The sequence below is a fragment of the Bos grunniens genome, chromosome 2 (assembly GCF_055505025.1).
Source record: "Bos grunniens cultivar Pamir isolate PY7600 chromosome 2, Bosgru_T2T1.0, whole genome shotgun sequence".
NCBI lineage: Eukaryota > Metazoa > Chordata > Mammalia > Artiodactyla > Bovidae > Bos > Bos grunniens.
The window spans coordinates 40066180-40084349 of NC_141166.1; the positions used below are offsets into that span (position 1 = coordinate 40066180).

At 39.8% G+C, this 18170-nt stretch overlaps 1 protein-coding gene across 1 annotated transcript in view; it reads right to left on the reverse strand.

Annotated features, from left to right (window-relative positions):
- Positions 1–8127: 8127 nt before the first annotated feature.
- PTH2R (parathyroid hormone 2 receptor) overlaps positions 8128–18170 on the reverse strand; it is an 84588-nt gene continuing 74545 nt past the window's right edge. Inside the window, exons 10-13 of the mRNA XM_086342924.1 lie at positions 15196–15290; positions 11840–11978; positions 10285–10326; positions 8128–9009 (exon numbers count right to left, since the gene is read on the reverse strand). Coding sequence (XP_086199050.1) covers positions 8614–9009; positions 10285–10326; positions 11840–11978; positions 15196–15290 — 672 coding nt within the window. The 3' untranslated portion in view covers positions 8128–8613. The remainder of the gene's footprint in view (positions 9010–10284; positions 10327–11839; positions 11979–15195; positions 15291–18170) is intronic.

The following is an 18170-nucleotide window of genomic DNA, read 5'->3' on the forward strand; positions in this document are numbered from 1 at the left end:
GAGTCCTTTTCTTAGTGTGTGAAAATAGCCTTTGAAAATTTTCTTGGTTTATTCTGCCCATAGTCAGACCCCAGAACAAGATCCAGCAAGATTAAATTATACGTTGCCATTTTTATTTTAAAGAATTGTTGAAGCATTCTTTTCACATTACAGTGGTTTTTAAAATGTTAGATGTTCTGGTTGCCAGTTGGGATGGAATTGGGAGTGCCTCCACTGCCCCTCAATTAAGCTGAATTGGGGGTGCCTGACTCTTGCCTGCTCGGGTTGGCATTTTTCTGAGGCACTGATCTCTGTTGCCAGGCTCTGAGGAGGTCAAAATCAGACTTTGGAAAAGCCTTTGGTCATTAGGAATCTGCTGTATGTGCTAAAATGGTGAAAAGAAAATGTTACACAAACTCAGAGCTTCATTTACTAAATGTTTTCCTATTTAGCCATTTTAATCATTAACCAAATGAGCCACATAAGCTCCCCAAATGAAATGTGGTTTAAGAAGAGATTAAGGGTCTAAGTTGGGGTTGAATTTAAATACGAACATCATTAAATTAAGAATCAGTGAGAGAGAAGGACATTTACCATTTTTCTTGTCTCTGCACCAATTATAAATGACTTCTCAGTTCAGATCAGTTCAGCCGAACAGTCTCATCCGACTCTCTGCGACCCCATGGACTGCAGTACGCCAGGCTTCCCTGTCCATTACCAACTCCCGCAGCTTACTCAAACTCATGTCCATCGAGTCGGTGATGCCATCCAACCGTCTCATTCTCTGTCGTCCCCTCCTCCTCCTGCCTTTAATCTTGCCCAGCATCAGGGTCTTTTCAAATGAATCAGTTCTTCACAGCAGGTGGCCAAAGTATTGGAGTTTCACCTTCAGTATCAATCCTTCCAATGAATATTCAGGACTGATTTCCTTTTTTTGTTTGTTTTTTATTTTTTTAATTTTATTTTATTTTTAAACTTTACAGTATTGTATTAGTTTTGCCAAATATTGAAATGAATCCGCCACGGGTATACATGTGTTCCCCATCCTGAACCCTCCTCCCACCTCCCTCCCCATACCATCCCTCTGGGTTGTCCCAGTGCACCAGCCCCAAGCATCCAGTATCGTGCATCGAACCTGGACTGGCAACTCGTTTCATACATGATATTATACATGTTTCAATGCCATTCTCCCAAATCTTCCCACCCTCTCCCTCTCCCACAGAGTCCATAAGACTGTTCTATACATCAGTGTCTCTTTTGCTGTCTCGTACACAGGGTTATTGTTACCATCTTTCTAAATTCCATATATATGTGTTAGTATACTGTATTGGTGTTTTTCTTTCTGGCTTACTTCACTCTGTATAATAGGCTCCAGTTTCATCCACCTCATTAGAACTGATTCAAATGTATTCTTTTTAATGGCTGAGTAATACTCCATTGTGTATATGTACCGCAGCTTTCTTATCCATTCATCTGCTGATGGGCATCTAGGTTGCTTCCATGTCCTGGCTATTATAAACAGTGCTGCAATGAACACTGGGGTACACGTGTCTCTTTCCCTTCTGGTTTCCTCAGTGTGTATGCCCAGCAGTGCGATTGCTGGATCATAAGGCAGTTCTATTTCCAGTTTCTTAAGGAATCTCCACACTGTTCTCCATAGTGGCTGTACTAGTTTGCATTCCCACCAACAGTGTAAGAGGGTTCCCTTTTTTCCACACCCTCTCCAGCATTTATTGCTTGTAGACTTTTGGATCGCAGCCATTCTGACTGGCGTGAAATGGTACCTCATAGTGGTTTTGATTTGCATTTCTCTGATAATGAGTGATGTTGAGCATCTTTTCATGTGTTTGTTAGCCATCTGTATGTCTTCTTTGGAGAAATGTCTATTTAGTTCTTTGGCCCATTTTTTGATTGGGTCATTTATTTTTCTGGAGTTGAGCTGTAGGAGTTGCTTGTATATTTTTGAGATTAGTTGTTTGTCAGTTGCTTCATTTGCTATTATTTTCTCCCATTCTGAAGGCTGCCTTTTCACCTTGCTAATAGTTTCCTTTGTTGTGCAGAAGCTTTTAAGGTTAATTAGGTCCCATTTGTTTATTTTTGCTTTTATTTTTTTCTTTTTTAAAAATTAATTTATTTTAATTGGACGCTAATTACTTTACAATATTATAGTGGTTTTTGCCATACATTGACATGAATCAGCCATGGGTGTACGTGTGTTCCCCAACCTGAACCTCCATTCCACCTCCCTCCCCGTCCTATCCCTCAGGGTCATCCCAGTGCACTGGCCCTGAGTGCCCTGTCTCATGCATTGAATGGGTCATAGAGGATCCTGCTGTGATGTATGTCGGAGAGTGTTTTGCCTGTGTTCTCCTCTAGGAGTTTTATAGTTTCTGGTCTTACGTTGAGATCTTTAATCCATTTTGAGTTTATTTTTGTGTATGGTGTTAGAAAGTGTTCTAATTTCATTCTTTTACAAGTGGTTGACCAGTTTTCCCAGCACCACTTGTTAAAGAGATTGTCTTTAATCCATTTTGAGTTTATTTTTGTGTATGGTGTTAGAAAGTGTTCTAATTTCATTCTTTTACAAGTGGTTGACCAGTTTTCCCAGCACCACTTGTTAAAGAGATTGTCTTTAATCCATTTTGAGTTTATTTTTGTGTATGATGTTAGAAAGTGTTCTAATTTCATTCTTTTACAAGTGGTTGACCAGTTTTCCCAGCACCACTTGTTAAAGAGATTGTCTTTAATCCATTGTATATTCTTGCCTCCTTTGTCAAAGATAAGGTGTCCATATGTGCGTGGATTTATCTCTGGGCTTTCTATTTTGTTCCATTGATCTATATTTCTGTCTTTGTGCCAGTACCATACTGTCTTGATGACTGTGGCTTTGTAGTAGAGCCCGAAGTCAGGTAGGTTGCTTCCTCCAGTTCCATTCTTCTTTCTCAAGATAGCTTTGGCTATTTGAGGTTTTTTGTATTTCCATACAAATTGTGAAATTATTTGTTCTAGCTCTGTGAAGAATACCGTTGGTAGCTTTAGAATGGACTGGCTGGATCTCCTTGCAGTCCAAGGGACTCTGAAGAGTCTTCTCCAACATTGCAGTTCAAAAGAATCAGTTCTTCAGTGCTCAGCTTTCTTTATAGTCCAACTCTCACATCCATAAATGACTGCTGGAAAAACCATGGCTTTGACTAAATGGACCTTAGTTCTTCAGTGTTCAGCTTTCTTTATAGTCCAACTCTCACATCCATACATGACTACTGGAAAAACCATGGCTTTGACTAAACGGACCTTTGTTGGCAAAGTAATGTCTCTATTTTTTAATATGCTGTCTAGGTTGGTCATAACTTTTCTTCCAAGGAACAAGCGTCTTTTAATTTCATGGCTGCAGTCATCATCTTCAGTGATTTTGGAGCCCAAAAAATAAAGTCTCTCACTGTTTCCATTGTTTCCCCATCTATTTGCCCTGAAGTGATGGGACCAGATGCCATTAATGTTGAGTTTTAAGCCAGCTTTTTCACTCTTCTCTTTCACTTTCATCAAGAGGCTCTTCAATGTTTCTTTGCTTTCTGCCATAAGGGTGGTGTCATCTGATGGTTATTGATGGTCATCTGAGGTGGCATATCTGAGGTTATTGGTATTTCTCCCAGCAATCTTGATTCCAGCTTGTGCTTCAGCCAGCCCAGTGTTTCTCATGATGTACTCTTCATAGAAGTTAAATAAGCAGGGTGACAATATACAGCCTTGACATACTCCTTTCCCATTTTGGAACCAGTCTATTGTTCCATGTCCAGTTCTAACTGTTGCTTCTTGACCTGCATACAGATTTCTCAGGAGGCAGGTAAGGTGATCTGGTATACCCATCTCTTTAAGAATTTTCCACAGTTTATTGTGATCCTCAGAGGTTTTGGAGTAGTCAATAAAGCAGAAGTAGATGTTTTTCTGGAACTCTCTTGCTTTTTCGATGACCCAGTGGATGTTGGCAATTTGACCTCTGGTTCCTCTGCTTTTTCTAAATCTAGCTTGAAAATCTGGAAATTCATGGTTCATGTCCTGTTGAAGCCTAGCTGGAAAATTCTGAGCATTACTTTGCTAGCATGTGAGGTGAGTGCAATTGTGTGGTAGTTTGAACATTCTTTGGCATTGCCTTTCTTTGTGATGGGAATGAAAACTGACCTTTTCCAGTCCTGTGGCCACTGCTGAGTTTTCCAAATTTCCTGGCATATTGAGTGCAGCACTTTCACAGCATCATCTTTCAGGATTTCAAATAGCTCAACTGGAATTCCATCACCTCCACTACCTTTGTTCATAGTGATGCTTCCTAAGGCCCACTTTGACTTCACATTCCAGGATGTCTGGCTCTAGGTGAGTGATCACACCATCGGGATTATCTGAGTTGTGAAGATCTTTTTTGTACAGTTCTTCTGTGTATTCTTGCCTCCTCTTCTTAATAGTTTCTGCTTCTGTTAGGTCCCTACCATTTCTGTCTTTTATTGAGCTCATCTCTGCATGAAATGTTCCCTTGGTATATCTGATTTTCTTGAAGAGATCTCCAGTCTTTCCCATTCTATTGTTTTCCTCTATTTCTTTGCACTTCACTGAGGAAGGCTTTCTTATCTTTCCTTGGTATTCTTTGGAACTCTGCATTCAAATGGATATATCTTTCCTTTTCTCCTTTGCCTTTCATGTCTTTTCTTTTCTCAGCTATTCTAAGGCCTCCTCTGACAACCATTTTATCAGTGAAAAAATGGAAACCCCACATAAAGGTTGTCTTTAAGTGCCAAAAAGATGAGTAATCTAAAGGCAAAGTTGTTCAAAGCCATTTCTGCAACAAGAGATAGGCAAAATTTCCACAGTCTCCTAAGGCAGCCTAAGAACAGGATTTAGAGGTTATCAAGACATGGTACCTGTATACACAGAATAACAACACTTACATAATGGCTTGGAAATCCATGCGTCAAATAGAAAAGTAATGTTCCCTATGTTTAAAAATACTTTGTTCAGAAATGTAATACATCATGGGATGCAGATTCTCCTCTACATATTTACTGAAACTACATTACCTGTAATAAATGTAAGTCTTTGATGTTGCACTTAATACTTTATAATAAGAGCACCTATTATTTCTCCAGGATTGAAGAATTCGAAATAAAACATGATTTGCAGACTTCCTCTGTTAGAAAACTGATTTCATTTGTAAAATAAGTCACTAAGAACCAGATCATATGAAAAGATTGGTGCACTGCATGTTAACTGGTAAAGAATGACCAGATTCCTTAGGAGTCGGTGCTTTCAAAGAAACTCATCCACATTTGTGCCTTTAATTATATGATCTTTTCTTTTTTTATCCCCCCTTACTATTCATAATGAAAACATGACCACATTTACTATACATCAAATAAAAATGTTAACAAAATACTCCTTTACATACCAACTGTCAGTAAAGTATGTGTACATTCTTAAAAAAAAAAAATGGGATTTAGATCTTTATAAACTTGAGTTAGATATTTTGGGTGAAATTTTAAAAACAGCATAAACTAAAAAGCTATTTTTCATTTTGATGGTCATGATATATTGGTTAATAAAAATGTTCTGGGCTTCCCTGGTGGCTCAGTAGTAGAGAATCCACCTGCCAATGCAGAAGACATTGGTTTGATCCCTGGTCCAAAAATATCCCACATGCCTTGGAGCAACTAAGCCCGTGCACCACAACTACTGAGCCTGTGCTCTAGAGAGCTGCAACTCCTGAGCCCATGTGCTGCGATTACTGAAGCCCAAGCACCCTGGAGCCCGTGCTCTGCAACAAGAGAAGCCCCCACAGTGAGAAGCCCAGGTACCGCAACTAGAGAGTAGCCCCTGCTCTTCAAACTAGAGAAATGCCCATGTGGCAATGAAGACCTAGCACAGCCAAAAATAAAATTAAATAAGCAAATAAATAACTTTTTTTAATGCTTTTATCAAAAACTATTGTCATATTATTTTTTTACATGTCCTTGATTATTGGTAATTCTACCATCAAAATAGTTGGAATTATTAATAATTATTATTTCCTCATTGACTTGGCATACCACTAGGCTCTTGATAAATAAAATTTTAAAGGGTCACATGGGTGAGAGAACAATCAAGAATTTTAGAGTTAAAGTGAACTGGGTTCAAATCTTGGCTCAGCCACTGTGATTTTGAGCAAATTGTTTTACTTCTGATTATCATAACACTTTTGAGATGGTGATAACTGCATCACAGTGTATAATGAAGACTATATGATAAAATATACTGAAAATACTGAGCTTAGTACCGAAAATAAAGCCAGGGTGTGTATATATATATATATATAATTCTTTGTATATGTTATTTCTAAACTGACCATCCATTCAGAATTGAACTTCCTGGAAGAAATTGCTTCTCTGTTTGTCTCAGGGAGAGGGTTCAAGAGTGAAGGACACAGACAGAGCAGGCCTAAAGAAAGAAAAAGACTGAAATCCAACTCATGGGCCGAAATACTTAATAACTAGAAAAGATAAGAATGTCTTTTAATAAACTCAACCATATAAATATTTATATTTATAAAAATAACTGCTGGTAAGCAAGTGAGTTCTAATGACTATATGACCCAAGAAAACCTACAGATTCAATGCAATCCCTATCAAATTACCAATGGTATTTTTCACAGAACCAGAACAAAAAAAACTTTAAATTTGTATAGAGACAAAAAAGACCCCAACTAGACAAAACAATCTTGAGAAAGAACAGAACTGGAGGAATCATAATCCCTGACTTCAGACTATACTATAAAGCTACAATAATCAAAACAGTATAGAACTGATACAAAAACATACACATAGATCAATGGAATATGATAGTAATCCAAGAAATAAACCCACATACTTATGGTTAATTAATCCATGACAAGACAAGAATGTACAATAGAGAAAAGATAGTCTCTTTAATAAGTGGTGCTGGGAAGACTAGACAGCTACACATAAAAGAATGAAATTAGAACATTCTCAAACACTATTATAAAAAATAAACTCAAAATGGATTAAAGACTTAAATGTGAAACCAGATAATATTAAACTCCTAGAGGAAGGCATAGGCAGGACACTCTTTGACAAAAATCACAGTAATTTTTTTTTCTTTTGATCTTTCTCTTAGAGCAATAGAAACAAAAACAAAAATAAACAAATTGGACCTAATCAAACATAAAAGTTTTTGCACAGCACAGACAACCATAGCAAAAAGACAACCTACAGAATGAGGAAAAATATTTGTGAAGGATTTGATCGACAAGGGATTAATTTCTAAAATATGCAAACAGCTCAGACAGCTCAGTATCAGAAAATAAACAATCAATCAAAAAAAAAAAAATGGGCAGAGGACCTAAACAGACATTTCTCCAAAGAAGATATGCAGATGGTCAACAGGGACAGAAAAAGATGCTTAAAGTCAGTAGATCTGGGTCTGAAACCATGTTCTCTCAATCACTTGTTGTGTGACTTTGGGCAAGTCAATCTACCTCCATGAGTCACAGTCATTTGTAAAAAGGGGGACAGTGATAAGACTTACTCCATAAACTTTGTGGTGAGGATTAAATAAGTCAATGTGTGTAAAAACCTAGCAGGATATGTGTACCCAACATGCACACAATAAATATTTCACTGCCACAATATACTGACTTGTCAAGCTCAGTGAAGTTCTGGGGCTACATGCTGATCTCTGTAGATTTGAAGAAGGGACATTTGACTGGTTCCTATAAACAAAGTTAGATGCTAAAAGAACATTTTAAAAAGTGACTCAAAATGTATTTTTAAAACAAACTTTAATTTATCCCACATGCCATTTGGAATACAGTAATAGAACAAAGAAAAAATAATAAATTCAGTGTGACCATCACTATAAATGATTACAAACAAAATCTGTTTGCAGACATAAGCTCACTGACCAAGAAAACCTTGTGTTAAGGTTTACAAGAGTGTTAAGGTTTACAAGAGAGTGAAGACTTGAGATCTGGCTGGTCACAGAGGGGACATTCAAAAGAAGGAATATGTGCAATATTCTTTTTTGAATAATTTCCCTTTTTCCTAGAATGAAACAAGTTTCTCACACATTTATTGTTTTAACAAAATCCAGACAACGTATCTTCCAGTGTGTACTTGTTCTGCGATCTTTAATCTTTCAATGTACATTTTTAGACCCTAATTGTTGCTATGCACTGACAAAATGAATGGAATGATAGAAGTCCCTTAAAGTGGAAAAGAGAACACTGATTTGTTTAAAGGCAAATGTCACATACCAAATGATCTCTATCATATTTAGAGTGATATTTACAAGAGAAAACTAGAACCAAGCAACTGAAATGTTTCTCTACCCAAAAGGAGCAGAAGAATGAACATCACAGAGCAAGTACTGTACATTAATTCAGAAAAGAATTTGATGCCAAAATATGGTAATAAACTGCTCCACTGACTTTCTCGTTTTGTGGCTTTAGTATTTACAGGAGCCAATTCATGGCGCCTGAAAATGGGCTGTGAACACTGGAGCCCTGACTGCTCAGCTCTGGGGCTAAGCAGCAGGATACAGGCCAAGCTCCTCTAACACAACGAGATGAATCAGCTCTTCAAAGACACAGATATGGATTCACAGAGCATCCTCGGTTTCTCCTTTGCTTCCTTCCAGGCCTGTGCTAAATTCTAACGGCCTGGAAGACTCCTCCATTATAATCTCATCTCCCTGCCTCCCGCCACTTTCCTTGGTCTCTTCATGGATCAATTGTGGTAGGCAGTCCTGCTCTGAGTTACTCCAGACGTAGCCAGGTAAAGTCATGTGGTTGTCGGGCTGTCGGCTGGCCTTCCTGGGTGCTTTGCCTGAGATGAGCCCCATGCGCGTGCTGGCCGCCATCTGCGACTGACTGCTGGTGCTGTGCGTCAACGTGGTGAGCACGGAGCCGTATCTGTGGCCGCCGCACGGGGGCGTCCTTTTCCAGTCCACGGAGAGATTCCACCGACTCCACAACTTCTTCACCTCAGACTGAACCTAAACACCACAAGGACCATTTCAGGCATCAAAAACCTTCAGAGGCCCTGCAACCTTACTGGATGGATGTGTGCCCTGACTTCATTGATAGTAATAATCACTAAATTTCCACTGTGTACCAGGGACTTTATATATACAGTTGACACTTCAATAATGCAGGGATTAGGGGTCCCCAACACCTGCAGCTGAAAAATTCCCTATGAATTCTCAGTTAGCCTATATCTGGAGTTTCACACGGGTGGACTCAACCAACCCCAGATGGTGCGGTACTGTAGTGCATATATAGTGAAAATGTATAAGTAACAACACAGTTCAAACCTGTGTTGTTCAAGGGTCAACTGTGTATTCTCTCTCAGTCTCTTCCTGAGAGGTGTTATTACTGGAGATGAGCAAACAGGCTTACAGAGAGGCAAAAAGATTTGTCCAAGGTTAGTGCTTTAATAGAAGTTGACATGCAGCCAGTATAAATGTGTGACTCATGGGAGAGGAAAAAGAGGGGTCTGCGTTGGAGGAACAATATGGATACACAGTGCCAGCTGAGGCTGTGGAAGGGCACGGAAGCTGCTTATCTGTAAATGGAACTGTTAATCTATCACTCTGCACAAGCATAATGATTAACCTATCACTCTGCACAAGCATAATGAAGGAGAGAAACCGGGAGGAGGACTGGACTATGAAAAGTGGGCACTGCAAGGGCATTCTTAGCAGGGTAGGGCTCTCGTTTCCATTCTTGCTGCTGAAGATTCAGTTCTGCTACTGCAACTTTCCAGAAGGGAGCTTTTTGAAAGTTCCATGGGAAGCAGTAGACACCTGATAAGCTGATGTCACCTAGAAGATTTGTACCATTCTTTCTCTCCTAAATGAACTGAAATTGTCCCATCACCATCTGGTAGTTTAAAAAATGTCACAATGTTCTAATGGGTTATTCCCAGAGAGTTATATTTGATTTTTTTATAGAACTTGAAATTAAATGTAAGTTGAAGCACTGACTGGAATATGATGTTCACTGTCCTTCCAAGTATCAATTTGCATTCCAACAAATTGGGTTTCTGACATCAAGGTCTGCAACTGAATTGACATTGAAAAGTGCTGGAAGAGGAAGACCTTGGCTTATTTACATCAATTCTCGCTTTCTCAAAACAATTTATATCTCCTTTCTCCCTGCCCATTCTTTCCTGTAACCCCTGGGGATTCCAAAGAGATTCAGGTCATATTGTGATAGCCATTTATACTCAGAGTTAAACCTACAGGAGGTCTGGGGTCCTTCAGACTTACCTCTCCATTGCAATAGCAGTAGATGATAGACACAAAGAAACCCTGGAGGAGAAAATAGAATGTTTTAATTAATTAATTTTAATTATGAAGATCAGAGCACTAAAGCATCTTGTGTCAAAATGCATATTTTGAAAAACAGGGTTTTTTTAAATGATTCCTCCAGAAAATTATACAAGTTATTCTCTCCTAATATTTCCAAATCCTTAAATATACATGAAAGTTGTCTGAGATCTTTCCTTGGTGTCAAATTAACCAAATAAATAAATAAAATACTCCAGGACACATGAATAACTGATTTTTATCATGTTAATTTCATGTTTGCCACTCAGAATCACAGAACATCCCCTAGCTGGTAAGTGAAATTTATACACTGTGAATGTTGGCAACTATAGGCGTAGGGTATATTATAGTGAAAACACAAACTTTTTTTTCCCCACTCATTCAAAAATATTTGTTGACTTTATACACTGTGAAATGCTCAGTGTTACAGAGATAAACAATTTAATCAACACAGATAAGGTCCCTGTTCTCTTGCAGCTTATATTCTGGAAGAGAATACAGATGAATAAAATATAAACAAATAGCCACAGGAGAAAATCGTAAAATGATGAGATAAAGACTATTCAGGCAAAACAAGTGGTGGTGGAAGAGAAGAGTGGAGAAGATCTATCAGAGGGGGAACTCGATGAAGACCTCTCTGAGAGGGTGACATTTAAGCTGATTTGAATGAGAAGAAGCCAGGCCATATGAATATTAGAGGGAAGAGCATTCCAGGCAGAGAAAACAGCAAGTACTGCCCCTGAGGCAGAAGTGAACCTGAGGAACAGAAACTGTGGATGAGCTAGTGTGGCTCAGACTTAGTGGGCAGCATGGACCTTAGGGAGATGAGGTCACAGCTGGGCAGGATCCCTGCAACGTAGGGCTGTGCACACAAGCAAACAGTGTTTGGATTTCATTCTGACTGCAATGAGAAGCCTCTGGATGTGTTCAGCTGATAAGTGACGTGGTCAGATTTATCTTTAAGAGTCTTCAGACTATTCTATGAAGACTAGGTTGAAGGCCAGGAGGTGGCAGCAAATGAGTAGCAGGAAGAAGAGTTAGGAGGTGTGTTTAGCCATCCATGTGAGGGATGATGGTATCGTGTTTTGTACTGAGATCAAATGTATGGAAGCAACCTCTTCCTCTTTCTTGTCTCCCCTTCCCTTTTTTCCTCTCACCTGCCTATCCTGTCTTTTGTTTTCATTGACCTTCCATATACACACACAGATTCCTGCTCCAAAGGTGTCACATATGTTACAGCAATATGCTTTCTTGTCTCAAAGCCCAGGCTCCTGCTGTGGTAAGAGGTTAACCTGACCTCCTCAGGATAGAAAAGCACAGGTGCCAGAAAACAGTCCCTTTCCTGGCCCTTGGGAGACGGATGGGTGGTGCATGAAAGTCAGAGAAGAGGCAGAGACATGACCTTGCAATTTGGCAGCATCAGAGGGGGTTAGAGGAGCGGGGGTGGAGAGGAGAGCAAAATATAGGAATCACATTACTAGATGGCACTCTCTACCTGAAAGGAGTTGAAAAAGAGCTCACAGTGCATCCGAATCTCCCACCCCAGCCCCGCAAAGGAATGGGGCAGACACACGAACACGATGTAATGCACACCAAAGACCAGGACCAGCACCAGTGTGGATTTGGCGAGTTTCCTGGAAGAGAACAGCACGTCTTTTAATTAGTCAATATAGAGTGCCCTTCTGTAGACATTGGAGAAGGAAATGGCAACGCACTCCAGTATTCTGGCCTGGATATGGATAGTCCATGGAATTGGACTATTCCAAAGAGTTGGGCAAAGAGTTGGACACGACTGAGCGACTTCACTTCACTTTTCTGTAGACATGTGCATGCAAAGTTGCTTCAGTCATGTCCAACTCTTTGAGACTCTATGGGCTGTAGCCAGCCAGGCTCCTCTGTCCACGGGATTCTCCAGGAAAGAGTACTGAAGTGGGTTGCCATTTCCTCCTCCAGGGGATATTCCTGACCCAGGGATCGAACCCACATTTCCTGCATTGCGGGAGGATTCTTTACCACTGAGCACTGGTGAAGCCCCCTGTACACATAACTTTCTGGAAAAAAATAAAGCTTAGCAGAACTAACAGGGACTGATTTCCCCATCTCTGACTCACTACTTCTGCTAATTTTTCCCCGCCTCCCTCTTCTTCCTGTCACTTCTATTCTAAATCGGCAATTTATTCTCATTTCCGGTGATTACTATCCCCTGAAAAGAAGTGAAAGTTGATCAGCCATGTCTGACTCTTTGCAACCCCGTGGACTGTAGTCTGCCAGGTTCCTCTGTCCATGGAATTCTCCAGGCCAGAATACTGGAGTGGGTTGCTGTTTCCTTCTTCAGAGGGTCCTCCTGACCCAGGAACCGAAGCTGGTTCTCTTGCTTTGTAGGCAGATTTCTTTACTATCTGAGCCACCAGGGAAAACCACAATTATCCCCTAAGTCTTTCTAGTCTCATTTCTACTCTTTTTGCTTAAAGGATACTATTTTCATAAAATTGTAAAATGCCTTTTTTTTTCTGTCCTAAATCTTCAGCTTCAACGTTTGAGATGTAAGAAGTGTCTCTTTCTCTAAGAATCATTTAATATCCCAATAATCTCAAAGTAAAGTCAATCCTAAAGGAAATCAGTCCTGAATATTCATTGGAAGGACTGATGCTGAAGCTGAAGCTCCAATACTTTGGCCACCTGATGGGAAGAACTGACTCACTAGAAAAAACCCTGATTCTGGGAAAGATTGAAGGCAGGAGGGGAAGGGGACGACAGAGGATGAGATGATTGGATGGCATCACCGACTCAACGGACATAAGTTTGAGTAAGCTCTGGGGAGTTAGAGATGGACAGGGAAGCCTGGCATGCTGCAGTCTATGTGGTCACAAAGAGTCGGACACAACTGAGTGACTGAACTAACTAAAAAAATCTCAAAGGATTATAACCTTCTCCCTTCCCTCACTAGTCTTTCCTTCAGTGTTCTTCCTTCCTTTCTTTTGTCCTTCCTTCCTTCTTTCCTTTCTTTCTTTCCCTACTTACTTATTTTTTTTCTTTTTGGAAGTAGGTTGACTATCTAGTTTCAAAGATAATCCACTCTTTGTTCTCACCAGAGTTTTTCAAGTCTCTTGGGCAACTTTCTACTGAAAGTATAATTTCACATCGTTCAGAAATAAAGGAAATAGTAGCTTTTATTCAGAACTAGAGAAATAAGCATCTTTCAAACACAAGTGCACTTTTTCATTTTATGAAGATTGAAAGGCTACTTACATTTTTCCATTTCTATCATCCTTTGAACTTTGTCTTCACCAATGGGATGTGACATGAGACAAGCTATCCTAGTATAGCATGGACCCTTTACTGTAAACGCTTAGGCACAATTTATGGTACTACCACTTCCACCATACTGCAAATAACTGGAGCTAGCAGCTGAGCACTCGTTCATACTGTGCATCCCATTCTAGACCTCGGTCCATCTGTACCTGTAGTCTTTTCTGCCTGACAGTAAATGCTTCCTACATGGTATAGGGGAATGTTTGTGAGAGAAGATGGAAATGCTGGCTATGATTTCTTTCTTTCTGTGTCTGAGATAGCATTTCATGACAACATGAGGCAGAAAGAAATAGATTCTTGTTTGGGGACTGCAAAAACTAATCCACATGCTCCTGACTAGTGGGTGTATATGTTCAGTTGCCTAAAAGGCACTTCCAAAATGACTTAGAACCTCTGAAATGATAATTGGAAAAAACAGACATAGTCTTAAAATAGTTTGATAGTGATTATAAATACTTAGGATATTCCTGGTAGCTCAGACAGTAAAAAATCTGCCTGCAATGCGGGAAACCCAAGTTTGATCCCCGGGTCAGGAAGAACTCCTGGAGAAGGCAATGGCAACCCTCTCCAGTACTCTTTCCTGAAGAATCCCATGGACAGAGTAGCCTGGTGGGCTACAGTTCAAGGGGTCACAAAGAGTCGGACACAACTGAGTGACTAACACTTTCATATTCATAAATACTTAATTTGTCCTTTTTTTGAACAAAGACTGAATAATAGACCTCCTTCAATCAGTACTTTTGAAAGTTCTTAAAAATCAGTTATTTGGGAGGTGCCAATTTGATAGGAAGGCTTCTCAGGTGGCCCAGTGGTAAAGAATCTGCCTCGCAGTGCAGGAGAGGCAGGAAACGCAAGTTCAATCCCTGGGTCAGGACGATCCCTTAGAGAAGGATACGACAACCCACTCCAGTATTCTTGCCTGGGAAAATCCCATGGACAGAGGAGCATGATGGGCTACAGGCCATGGGGTCACAGAAGCAGACATGACTGAGCACACAACACACCCAATCTGATGGGCAGGCTGGAACAATATAGCAAATACATTTTCTTGATTTTTGTTGTGTGTGTGTGCTCAGTCGCTAAGCCCTGTCTGACTTTTTGTGACATCCTAGACTGTAGCCTACCAGGCTCCTCTGTCCATGGGATTTCCCAGGCAAGAATACTGGAGTGGGTTGCCATTTCCTCCTTCAGGCGATCTTCTTGAACCAAGGATAGCACCTGCATCTCCTGCTTGGCAGGTGGATTCTTTACCACTGAACCACCAGGTGAGCCCTGGTTACAAAGTTTATTATAAAATCCCAGTTGCTAAGAACATATTTTTAAAAACATACTTAGAATTTAAGCATGTGGTAAGGTCTGTTGTTATTTATATTTTCCTAAAATATATATACTTTTCTGACAAATAGCACAATTAAACCAAACAAAAATATATGTTCACAATTTAGTCTCTTAGAGACATTTCAGATCAATTGATATCTGTCCTTTAGTCTAAATAGTAACCAAAATATTTTCTTTTATGGATGTCTGTCCTGGAATTACCTGTATTGTTTTCTGGTGTCATGCCCAACCACATTGGTCTCCCAGATTTTAGTAGCCAGAACTCTAACAGTATTCAGAAACAGGATAAAATTCAGCTGAAAAAGATAATATTACAAAGAATTATAACTTAGTCTTCAAGTTGTTTGCAAAAATTTACATAAATTGAACTTCTTTGTATTCAAAGACTGAAAATTACTGATTCTGTAAATGTGAATGAGGAAACCTCAGATAAGATATTAGAAAGACAGTGATTCTTGATGTACCCTTATGATAACACAGAGAAAATTTCAACAACACTAGAAATCAGAAATACCAGAGGATAATCTGCCAGAGTCCATGGGGGATTTCCAGGCCAAAGTTCAGATGAAGTTCTGTGGCAGACTGGTTAAAGGATAATAGTTACTATATAAATGTAACTGACTGCCTTTTCAAAATGAATTACCCATCTCTGTATCTATTTGGGAGAAGGCAATGGCACCCCACTCCAGTACTGTTGCCCAGAAAATCCCATGGATGGAGGAGCCTAGTAGGCTGCAGTCCACGGGGTTGCTAAGAGTCAAACATGACTGAGCAACTTCACTTTCACTTTCCACTTTGATGCATTGGAGAAGGAAATGGCAACCCACTCCAGTGTTCTTGCCTGGAGAATCCCACGGATGGAGAACCCCGGTAGGCTGCAGTCCATGGGGTTGCACAGAGTCGGACACGACTGAAGCGACTTAGCAGCAGCAGTATCTATTTTAGGGAGAATAATAGGGTTGCTTTGGGGATGCTGTCTCTTCTACGATGTATGAAAAGCACTGGGTGAAGTATATGTAAGGTTAAGGGGGGGAAAAAAAGCCAGGTAAGATGCTGTATAAGATAAGAAAAGGTCCCAGTGTTGGCAGTTAAATTGAGATATGAGCACCACCAGAGACAATCAAGTTCTGGCTTTAAAAAGGAGAGAGTGAGGAAAAGATATTGGACATTTTATGTCCAAGGGCCTCAAGGATTAGTGAAGAGGTCCAAAATGAAAAAGAAGAAAAGATCTCCAGGTCAGGGTTCATAAAGAGGTGGAAGCCCGAACCCCCTGGGTCCCTTCATTCAAGGAGATGTCTACAGTCCAGGAAGTGCCAGTACTTAGGAATAATGGAAATGTGGATTACCAAGAGTGGGTTAGTGTTAATGCCAGAGTAACAGTTCAAAGGGAGCACCTATCAACTCTGCATCCTGGGATAACCTATCCTGCAGAGTCTTCAGTCCTTTCTGGAATTTGGAGAATTTTGGTTATTGGGTGATTTATGTGCCCCATTACCCAATCGAGTTTATCATCTGCATCAGCCCTTACCATTTTTGCCATCCTACCACTGACTACTCCATAGGCAACTCTCACCAATTTCACAGCTTCCCACAAGAATTGGGGGTCTTGAGCCCCATATCCTAGAGAAAGGACAGAGCTGTGCTGTGAACTTGTGGAATAAGGATGTCTTCAGGTTAATAAGAGCTACTGAGTATTGAACACTCTCTCTAGTTCACATAAATATGTTCACATAAATATGAAACAGGCATGTTTATTACGTATAAAGAAACTCTAGCTCAAGGAGGTTAGCTGATTTAACATAGACTACCCAGCTACCTGGAGAAGGCAATGGCAACCCACTCCAGTACTCCTGCCTGGAAAATCCCATGCCTCGGAGGAGCCTGGTAGGCTGCAGTCCACGGGGTCACTAAGAGTCGGACACGACTGAACGGCCTCACTTTCACTTTTCACTTTCACGCATTGGAGAAAGAAATGGCAACCCACTCCAGTGTTCTTGCCTGGAGAATCCCAGGGACGGGGGAGCCTGGTGGGCTGCTGTCTATGGGGTCCCACAGAGTCGGACACAACTGAAGTGACTTAGCAGAGACCCAGCTACCAGCTGGAATTTGAGCCAGGTCTATATGAGTCTGTATTATGGAATTCTTAACCATTATCTTTATTTTTTAATTAAATTGAATTTTTTAATTTATTGAGGTAACATTAGTTTATAACAATACATAAGTTTCATGTATACAACGTTATATTTCAGTTTCAGTATATACTACAGCATGTTTAACACCAAAAGTCAGTTTCTATCCTTCGCCTTTACCCCTTTCGTCCACCACACCCCCTTCCTCTCTGGTAAACTCCGTATCTAAGTATTTATTTTTATTTAGTTTGGTTTGCTCATTTACTTTGTTTGAGGGGTTTTTTAAATTTTTCTATATCCCACATATAAGTGAAATCATACAATATTTGTCTTTCTCTGTCTTGATTTATTTTAGTTGGTGTAATATCCTCAAGGTCCATCTGTGACACAAATGGCAAGGTTTCACCTTTTATAGCTGAGTCATATTCCACTGTGTCCTTGAGTGTGTGCGTAGATAAATATAGATATATAGGTATCACGTCTTCTATGTCTGTTCATCTATCAATGGGCACTTGGGTTGTTTCCATATCTTGACTATTGTAAAAGAAAATGCTGCTAGGACTATAGCGGTGCATATATCTTTTTGAATTAATGTCTTTGCATTTTTTGAGTAAATAGCCAAAGGTGGAAAAACTGGATTGTATATGATAGTGTCATTCTTCATTTTCTAAGGAATCTCAATACTGTTTCCATAGTAGCTACACCAATTCACATTCTCTACATTCTCTCCAACATTTCTTATTTCTCATTTTTTGATAATAGCCATTCTAATGGACATGGAATGATACCTCACTGTGGTTTTGATTTGCATTTCCCTAATAATTAGTGATATTGAACATCTTTTTGGTGCTTGTTGATCATCTGTATATCTATTCAGCTCCTCTACCCATTTGTTTTTTTGTTGTTGTTTAGTTGTGTAAGTTCTTTATATGTGTTGGGTATTAGTCCCATTATTAGAATAATGATATATGATTTGTAAATACTTCCCCCATTTGGTAGGCTGTCCTTTTTGCTGCTGATAGCTTTCTTTGCTATGCAGAGGCTTTC